The 10,479-nt window shown below is 43.4% G+C and overlaps 1 protein-coding gene across 1 annotated transcript; it reads right to left on the bottom strand.

Moving 5' to 3' along the window:
- Nucleotides 1–5,601: 5,601 nt before the first annotated feature.
- On the bottom strand, nt 5,602–6,784 carry LOC108314312 (olfactory receptor 13C7-like). The gene has a single exon (XM_017543231.2). It carries the CDS (start codon nt 6,639–6,641, stop codon nt 5,682–5,684), a length of 960 nt encoding a protein of 319 aa, XP_017398720.1. The 5' UTR covers nt 6,642–6,784; the 3' UTR covers nt 5,602–5,681.
- Nucleotides 6,785–10,479: the final 3,695 nt, after the last annotated feature.

Here is a 10,479-nt window from a genome sequence, read left to right as displayed (position 1 = left end):
TCGTCACACTTCCCCTTGTTGGCATGGATAGTAAAAGAGTACTGCTCATCCTTATCATAACGTGTTATTATTTTGACTTCTTTCCACAAGCAGCAAGCAACCAGATCCTTTTGCCAGTTCCACAGCAACTCAGAAGGCTGAGGTGGGAGGATTGCTTGAGCTCAGGAGGCTGAGGATGCAGTGAGCCATTATCACACCACTGTACTCCAGAATGGGTGAGAGAGCAAGACCTCGTCTCAAAAAAATAAAAAAATAAAAATTATGTAGTAGGCACCTTATCTATTGTCATTCTCACAACATCCTCAGAAGGAAAGAGCTATCACCTTGTTCTCAGATGAAGAGAAAGTACAATAAAATCCAAAACATGTGTCTAAGGAATGGAGGCAGATATTCTTAATCCACTGGTAAGCCTTTAAGTTGGACCTGAGGCCCAGACCTATAGCTACTCTGTTATCCTCTCTGCTTTTAAATGTAAAGGCCAGGCTAAAAGACTGAATGTCCATCTACCCTTGACATCTTCCATACACAGGTCAGGATCTGTAGCGGCTCTTTCTGGGCCACATGTCTTCAAAGTCAGATTCCTCTCTGACCCAGGGCTGGATGTCTTGATTCCTCTTGAGCAGCTTCTCTTCTGCCCTAGGAAGGAAGCCATTTGGTTTATTCCACAAATTTAATCATGGTTCAAACCTCACAACAAACCTTTATTCTTACAACCTCTCTTGTTGTAAGAATAAAGATGAGGAATACTTCTATTTTGGGATCACTTAAGCCTAATTAATTTGATTTGGAAGTATTCATGTTTGGAATGTTTGCCAATGTTTTTCTTTCAGTGATCATGCAAAATAGTCACGGAAACAGTCACGGGATGGATGTCCTCTGGTTAATCAGTTTCCTAAAACACACCACCATACTGGCCATTCTTGAATTCTGGCTTTTGTTATGCTCATAGACAATGGTACACCCAAGCTTGAAAGGGGCCTTAGGAACTAACCAGGCCAATTCCTATGCGAAGCATACAGGCCCTACTACTCCCTTGATCATGCTCCTTCAGGCTCAGCTGGAATACGAAAGCCCCTTGACTTAGAATGGGGCAATGTCGTGATAAACCCATCATAAATGGAAAATGTTTTAAGTTTAAAATGTATTTAATACCCTTAACTTGCTGAACATCATAGCTTAACCTGGCCTACCTTAAATGTGCTCCAAACACTTACAGCAGTCTACAGTGGGCAAAATCATCTAGCACAAAGTCTACTTTATGTGAAAGTATTGAATATATCATGTAATTTATTGACTGCTATACTGAAGGTGAAAAAAATGGTTGTATGGGTACTCAAAGTACAGTTTCTACTGAATGTGTATCACTTTTGCACCATTGTAAAGTTCAAAAATTGTAAGCCAGCTTTCTGCCAGCACCCTGTGATAAGAAGAGCTCTATGTAAGTAGGATACATTTGTTTAGAATTTATGTATACTTGGGTAATCCTAACCATTATTTTTCCAGAAGTAAATATCTTGGGGATGAGGAGAGCCATGAAACCTCCACTTTTCTTTCTGGGGTCTGGCTTTGTCGCCCAGTCTGGAATGCAGTGGCACAATCAGCTCATCACAGCCTTGAACTTCTGGGCTCAAGCGATCCTTCTGCCTCAGTCCCAAGTAGCTGGGACTATAGGTGTGCACCACTATACCTGGCTAACTTTTAAAAATGTTTTTGTAGAGATGGAGTGGGGAGTCTCCCTCTGTTGCCCATGCTGGTCTCAAACTGTTGGCCTGAAGAGATCCTCTTGCCTCACTCTCCCAAGGTGCTGGGATTACAGGTGTGAGCCACCTTGCCCAGCCAAGAACTCCATTTTTCTTCTGACACCCCCACCCCCACCCAGCTGGTTCCTATCCTGACCCATGCCAGTTGCTTCCAATTATATTCAATTGCTCAAATGGTCAGTTGCTCCACTTATATAATCATTGGCTGCCTTTATTCCCTCCTGTCTTCAGACATGCCCCAGCATTTCAGACCTATCATTATGCATAAAAGGTGCCCACTCACTTTTGTACAAACAATATTGGTATGATTTCCTTCTGAGTATGTCTGGAACTAGAGTTTATGTTATTTGGTATCAGAGTAACAGAAATGTCTCATCTTGTGAAGTAAGGCTTCTCTATTTTTTGCGTCTAAATTTATATTGTATCTATGCTATTTCCAAGGAGATGAGAGTGGTTGTATGCCAGGAATCACAATTTTTTCAAATTGCTCCTTGAAAGGGACTTCTTTAAAATTCATCAGGTCATCATAGCCCCCACAGAGGAATATGCTGCTGCTCTGCTGGCTACTACTTTAGAGAGGGTGTCTGGCAGCCAAGAGATCCTTCAGGGCGGTTGGGATGGCTCCTGGAAACGTCGAACTGCCTTGGCAGAGTGTAGACGAAGGAGCCAAAAGACTCAAAGAATTTAGGATGCTAAATGGGCTTGTTAAATTAGACCTGCAGATGGATATGTCCCCCAGGAAGACTAGAGGACACCCTCTTCACAAAGCTAATAAGGGACATTTTTGAGAAACTTGGCAGTGTTTATCCTCTGTCAGCTGATGCTGACTGTAGGAGGTGCTGTTTTAGAAGTAGAGTCCCTAGTGTTAGTGGAGATTATAAATTTCCAGAATAGTGGCGGCCCAATGGCAGCACTTAACTATTAGGGGCAAGAAGATTAATTCCTGTAATAGACAGCAAGATCAGAATAGCAACCAGAGGGCCTGACCCGCAGGAATGTATGGTAATGAGTATTAAACTGTGATGTTCCTAGGAGCAAGACAGGTAGGCAATTTAGAAGGTTGTAAATGTATGTAATTAAAAAAATCAAGCGTAGATGAGCAGAAGCCTGATGACAGCTTTCCTGTTGAAAAATTATGATCACTCACTCAATTCCAGACCTAAATTAATTCTCAGATCCAAAATACATCAATTGAAGTCGAGGCTGGTCTCTGAGGAAGAATCCTGCAATGCCCTTGCATGTATACGGTAGTGATTTTCTCTGTATCTCCCTCCAGGACTTGTGGCTATTTCCCTGAGTAGCTGTACACTGGGGAAAATGAAATACTCCAATATTTTAAGGGCTGTTGGTTATAGAATCTTAACTGACACTAATACCAAGAAACTCAAAGGAGCATCACAGATCCCTTCTACTGTAGGAGTACATGGAAACTGAGTGATAAATGGGGTCTAGGCCCAAGTTTATTTCCTGATTGGACAAATGGTTTTTTATGGAACTAGTCACTGGTAGTCATTCTCCAGGTTCCCAAATGTGTAACTGGTACGGACATACACAATAGCTGGTTCGCACATTTGCAGTAGGATTGAGTCCTGCCTAGAGTGGAATCTGTCGACCTCCACCTCTCTCCTGCCTCTGGGTGGAATCTCTCCTCCTTCCTGTTTTCACGTCTGCTCTTTCCTCTCCCCTTTCTGGACACCTAAATGTGTCTCTTTAATTGTCTTAGGCTTTTTAAAAAGTAAAGGAACTGGTGAATTCCAGCTGTTTCAATTCTCTAGGCCACCCTCTCTATGTCCTCATTGCAATCCCACCAATAAACATGCATTTAGGGCAAAGACCTGAGTCTTACTTCACATGGGGATGAGGAAGAAAAAAAGAGAAGAGAAAAGAAGACAACCCAGCATGTACTGGCATGGTTAAAGGATCAAAGTTCTATAATAACTGACTGCCATGGTCTGAATGGTTCCCCTAAATTCATATCTTGAACCTTAATTGCCAATGTGATAGTATTAAAAGGCACAACGTTATAAAAGGGCTTGAGGGAACTAGCTGCCCTTGTTTTGCCTTTTCATCCCTTCTGCCATATGAGGACACAGTGTTCAAGGTATCATCTTGGAAGCAGAGACTGGACTGTCACCAGACATCAAACATGCTGGTGCCTTGATCTTCCCAGCCTCTAGAACTGTGAGAAATAAATTTGTACTATTTATACATTACCCAGTTTCAGGTATATTATTATAGCAGTAAAAATGGATGAAGACACTGATATTTACAAATATAAAGTGGACTGAAAATAGTCACTACAATACCTTAAGTTTCACTCCTACCTCAGTCTATTCCTTGAGTGTAGGAGGAAGTCATGGACTTAGAGCTCTTTCGGCTGCAGAAAGACACATGGCCAATCTCACCAGTGCTGCAGATGGTCGGAGATGACTGTTATTGCTGGCCTGTTGTTAGTTGTAGAATTGAGAATTATTTTTGCATTTGGTTCCCCACAGTCTTTTTGGTGTTCTAGAACAATGTGGACATACTCATGGAATGTGTTCTGTGTGTAACTGCCATGTGTCATGTTAGTTGCATGGATGAAAGCGAGGAAGCTACTGGCGCCCAGTCACACAGTACTCAGTTACTGCTGCAGTGGGGTGGCAAGTTTGCCTCTGCATTTCCTTGCAGTGCAATAAATAGATGAATGTTGTGAAAAGCAAGATTCTTAGCGTCCATGAGACCAAAACAAAGCAGCTGCTCAGGTCTCACTATTTCTTGTGCTAAGATGTGAGAAGAATTCCTGCCATAGTGCTAATGCTCACTATTATATGTGGGGGCAGATGACATTTTCCAATTTATCCCTACATGAGAAACAGTAAAGGTCTTTGGGGTGACATCAAATCAGAGTAGAGTAAGTAGCAGTTTTATATAGGACAAAACAACACTGTATTAGTCCATTTTTTTTTTTTTTTGAAACGGAGTCTTGCTCTGTTGCCCAGCTGATGTGCAGTGGCACAATCTTGGCTCACTGTAACCTCCACGACCTGGGTTCAAGTGATCCCCTTGCCTCAGCCTCCCAAGTAGCTGGAACTGCAGGCACGTGCCACCATGCCCAGATAATTTTTTGTATTTTTAGTAAAGATGGGGTTTCATAATGTTGGCCAGGATGGTCTCGATCACCTGACCTTGTGATCCGCCCACCTTGGCCTCTCAAAGTGTTGGGATTACAGGCGTGAGCCACCGCACCCAGCCTGTATTAATCCATTCTTGCAACGATATAAAGAAATACCTAAAACTGGGCAATTTACAAAGAAAAGAGGTTTAATTGGCTCGTGGTTCCTCTGGTTGTACAGGAAGCAAGGCTAGAGAGGCCTCAGGAAACTTATAATCACAGCAGAAGATGAAGAGGAAGCAGGCACGTCCTACATGGCTGGAGTAGGAGGAAGAGGGTGAAGCGGAAGGTGCTACACACTTTTAAACAACCAGATCTCATGGGAACTGACTCACTATCGTGACAATAGCAAGGGGGAAATCTGCCTCCATGATCCAACCACCTCTTACCAAGCCTCTCCTCCAACACTGGGGATTTCAATTCGACAGGAGATTTGGGCAGGGACACAGAGCCAAACCATATCCTTTATCCTCCGAGATCCCAGTACCACTAGATTTTTTTGTTTGTCTCTTTTGACCACCTGTATAACTCTTATGGATATTCATCAAATTATGGTATCAAAGAATTTAAGATTTAGTCAGTATAATATAGCTATGATATGATACAGTATGGTTCTGTGTGAAGCCATCAAATTGACCAGGAGCCTCAGAAATTTTAGGGCTCTCTTTCCATTGACAGTCTAAGGTCCTCCCTGGTTACCATTTCCACAAGAGAACAATGAGGCATTTGGAGGGTATGCATTTGAGCAGTCTGGGAATCTGTGACAGTCACTCTGTTAGGTGTTTTTGAGCCACCAGGTTCCTCACAGCGGCCTTCACGTCCTTGTTCCTCAGGCTGTAGATGATGGGGTTGAGCATGGGGGTCACCACCCCATAGAAGAGGGAGATGAGTTTGTCTGCAAGGTCTTGTTTGTCTGCCCCCAGCGGGTCCTTAGACCTGGGCTTCCCATACATGAAGAGGATGGTCCCATAGAAGATGACCACAACTGTGAGGTGGGCAGAGCAGGTGGAGAAGGCCTTTCTCCTCCCCTCTGCTGAGGGGATCCTCAGGATGGTAGCAAGGATGAAGACATAGGAGACAAAAATAAACAGGACTGGGAGTGCAAGGAAGATCATGTTGGCCACAACCATGCTGACCACATTGATGGAGATGTCAGCACAGGCCAACTTTAGAACTGCCAGGATCTCACAGGTGAAATGGTTGATGACACTGTCCCCACAGAAGGGCAGTCGCATTGCTAGGGATGTCTGTACCACAGAGTTGGTGATACCAGCTGCCCAGGAGCTGGCAGCCATGGGCACATAGGCAGCCTTGCTCATGACCACAGGGTACCTAAGGGGGTTGCAGATGGCCACGTAGCGATCAAACGCCATCATGCCCAGGAGCACACACTCTGTGGCTCCCATGGCAAAGGAGAGGAACATCTGCACTGCGCAGGCTGAGAAGGAGATGGTTTTTCTGGGGGTCAGGAAGCTGTCAAGGATGAGGGGGACCGAGGAGGTTGTGTAGCAGATGTCCAGGAAGGAGAGGTTCCCCAGGAAGAAGTACATGGGCGTGTGCAGGCGGGAGTCAAGGATAGTCACCAGGATGAGGACCCCATTGCCCAGCAGGATCACCAGGTACATCAGCAGGATGAGCACGAAGAACGTCCTCTCCAGCTTTGGATGGGCAGAGAGGCCCAGGAGGATGAACCCCATTACAGGGGAGGTCTCATTGGACCTGTTCATGGTGCATCTGCTCTGTCACCTGGAGGAACCGAGAGGTCAACCTCAGCATTCTCTTACTCCAAAAGTGCCTAGAAGGCCAGGCACAAATCCTTGTTGCCCTGCGGAGCAACTGGGGAATCGCGCTGATGATTCTTAATCTCTGTGGGGTTTTAGGAACAATGTAGTAGAGATCAATATTTAACTTCTGCTTCCAGTAAGAAGAAACAGGCTAATTTGGACTGTCTTGCAGATGACAATAGACAAACTGGAAAATATATATAAAACATCTGTGTAAAGCATTGGAGAAGTTATAATACAATGAGGAATATAGGGTTATGATTCTGGGGAAAAACAAGGATCCAGAGATACAAGTCCAGAACTTGTGGCTGCAATTCAACTCAAGCATTTGCAGCTTCTGGAGGGAGCCATGGAGAGGCTGGAAAGCATTACTGACAGCCTCATAGAGATGGGGAGTAGGTTTTGATGTAAAAAACTCACCTTGAAAGGCCCCTTGGCTGGGTGCAGTTGGCTCATGCCTGAAATCCCAGTAGTTTGGGAGGCCAAAGCAGGTGGATCACCTGAGGTCAGGAGTTCAAGACCAGCCTGACCAACATGAGGAAACCCTGTTTCTACTAAAAATACAATAATATAATCCCAGCTACTCGGGAGGCTGAGGCAGGAGAATTGCTTGAACCCAGGAGGTGGAGGTTGCAGTGAGCCAAGATTGCACCATTGTATTCCAGCCTGGGTGACAAGAAAAAAACTCCATCTCAAAAAAAAAGAAAGGCCCTCACTAAATGTTTTCCCTTTGGGATGGACTCTCGAAGGGCACCACCATAGGAATAAGGGCAAATCAGAAGGAAACAGGCATTTACAGATGCTGTAGTTCAGCTTCACCTCTTCTCAAGCCCTGAAATTGAATTGAGGTGATGCTAGAGTTTTCGTACTTCCAAATGTCTCACAGAAGCAAACATTGATCCACTCAGAGGAAGGTAACATCACCCATCTCTAAATCCATTCTACAAATTATTTTGCAAACACAACATCTGGCAAACACTAAAAAAAAAATAAGGCACACAAGGAGACAAAACAAATGAAAACTAACAGAAAAAAGCAACAACAGAAAATAAAGCATCTCTTGGGGCATGTGGCAGCCAAGAGGACAGCTCTAGTGACACCTGCCTAGAGAACAAGCCCTGGCCACCTTGACCCCTCCAGTGCCAAGGTCTCGACAGTTGGTTGATCCTTTTGTACATCTGCGGCAGCGAGTAGGCCCCTGTGCCCCATGGCCAAGTTGAATGAGAGTTCCAACTGAGCCTCCCCTCTTCTGTTCATTCTTCATTGCCTGTAGCAAAGGCATTAACTTGTTGCTGAGACTGCTCACAGAACCCTAAGTCCTGCTTTTTTTTTTTTTTTAATGGAAAGGTTAAATCTCTCCTGACAAAGATTCTCAGGTTTTCCAAACTTTAGTCAGGCACCTGAACCTTCTCCTAGGCCCATCTGTATATTTGCTTATAAAATTCAGTTTCAGCAAAGAGCCCTGCTAAGTCAGTTTAGCAAAAACCCTCCTCCTCAATATTTGATCATACTCAATATTTGATGAGGTTCCTCATCCTCCACTATCCCCAGGTAATGTCTGATTACCCTGTCACCCTGATTCCTCTTCAGCAAGAATTCTGTTAGGTCCGTTTAGTCAGAATCCTCTTGACACCCGATGTTTCTTCTTAATAATTTCCTATCCACTGACCTCCACCCTCTCCTTGGCTAAAAATTCCCACTTGTTCCTGCTGTATTTGGAGCTGAGCCCAATTTCTGTCTCTCACTGCAAAATCCCATGGCAGTGGTCCCTATACCTACTGAGATAGTCCTGAATAAAGTCTGTTTTGCCATGCTTTAACAAGTATCGATACTATTAACAAGCATTCATCATTGTTTCTTTAACACTCCTCAGACTTTGAAGTGTTCCTCAAACCACAATTTGATCTGGACCAGTAAAAAAAACTTGTAGGCAACTGAGCAGTACAGTTTTATTAGCACTGTATCTAAAATACTTATGAACCTCCCAAATATCCATCTCTCTAAGAGCTCTCAGTAATCCAGCCCCCTCGTCTGTTGTTGCAGGGATGCTTCCTGCCTGATGAGCTCTGACCTACTCCTGTGTTGGTGGCTAGCATATTATAGCAGTGACTAAGTCAGTGCCATATTAATTCAGGTCAGGTAAATAGATATTTAAGAGCATCTGCTTTGGGCCAGGCATAATTCTAGGTGCTGGGAACAAAGAGCTCAAAATCTAGAGGTGAAATAGTCAGCAAACAAATAATTTCAATATCATCATCATCATCATCATCATTATCATCCATAACAATTACTTGAATGCTAAGGACAACAGGTCTTAGAGTCTATTTAGCAATTGTTCCCTATCCAATGCAGAAAGCTCCTTACCACATTCCTGATAGTCCTAGAACCTAGATTTGACTGAGTGAGGTGAGGTTCTTTATCTCCTGGTAAGGCTCACTTCACTTTGAAGTAGTTACCTAGTGATATTGAGCTGAAATCTGCCTCCCTGCAACTTCGACCTGGCCTTGTCTTCTGGAGATCCTAAAGGCAGTTAATCTCTCTTCCACACAACTGCCCAAATATCTAGAAATGGCATGGCTTCAGCATGAAAATAAATAATAATAAATCTCTCTTTTTTTCTTAAGGTCTTAAAAAATTTCATAGAGGCAAATGTATTATCCAGGAACTCACTACAAAGGCTGATACTGAGAATGATCCCCAAACTTGAGGATGGCTGAGGTGCCCAAGACATATTGCTGCTGTAATGTGTATGCTGGGCAGCACATCAATCCGCAGCCGGGTTTCTCACTGTAGGATGGCCAACCAACTCTCAAGAACTTACATCAGATCATATGAAGAAAATATTCCCTTTATGTCATCGTCATCAGATCCAGAAACGTGCTTATTATTGCCAGACTTTGTATCTAACTATAAAGTGAGAAAGAGCCCAACAGTTTTAATCAAGAAAGGACAACCAGAGACAGGAGAATCGCTTGAATCCAGGAGGTAGTGAGCCAAGATCGTGCCACTGCACTCCAGCCTAGGCAACAAAGAGTGAAATTCTGTCTCAAAAAAAGAAAAAAAAGAAAGGACGACTGAGTGTGAGAAGAAGACTACTAGCTGTGTGGTCCCTGGCAAGCTCCCATTTCCTCAGCATGATGACAGGGTGAGGCCAGATGATCTTAGACACTCTTGCAGGTTGAGGGGGTTGGTTTGATTTTGTGAGAAAAATATCATACCAATGAAATGGCTTCACATCACCCCTCCTCAAGCACCCATTCCATTACAGTCAAGTCTGATGATGGAAAGGTAATCATGCTCTTGATTAATGGGTGAAAATACATGTTTGATAAAGGAATAAGACCTAGTGTTCAATAGATCGGGAGGGTGACTATAGTTTACAATAAGCTGCTGTAACTTTCAAGATAGCTAAAAGAGAATAATTCAAATACTTCTAGCATAAAGACAAATGTTTAAAGTGATGGATATCCCAACTACACTGACTTGATCCTTACAAATTATACGAATGGATTAAATTATCACATGTACCTTGAAACTATGTATATCTATTATGTATCAATAAGAAATTAAAAAAAAATAGCCATGGTAATGAAAATTGTAGAATTTCTTTCACCAAAATGTGAACTTACCTTTATTAAAAAAAAAAAAAAAAAACCATCATGAGCAAAAATGATCGGTTTCCCAAGGGCTGGAAAGAGGCTACATGTCAGAAACAGCGACACTGGGTTTGAACGCCAGGGTGAGGGCTCAGGACGTGTGAGAGGTGAAGGGTCCTTTCGGC

This window comes from Cebus imitator, unplaced genomic scaffold, assembly GCF_001604975.1.
Source record: "Cebus imitator isolate Cc_AM_T3 unplaced genomic scaffold, Cebus_imitator-1.0 Scaffold149, whole genome shotgun sequence".
Lineage (NCBI taxonomy): Eukaryota > Metazoa > Chordata > Mammalia > Primates > Cebidae > Cebus > Cebus imitator.
The sequence above is the reverse complement of the archived record's forward strand: the minus strand, read 5'-3'. Positions and strand labels throughout refer to the sequence as shown.

What these genes read in the sequence shown, in the direction of transcription:
- LOC108314312 (XM_017543231.2), bottom strand. Translation starts at nt 6,641, where the DNA reads ATGAACAGGTCCAATGAGACCTCCCCTGTAATGGGGTTCATCCTCCTG.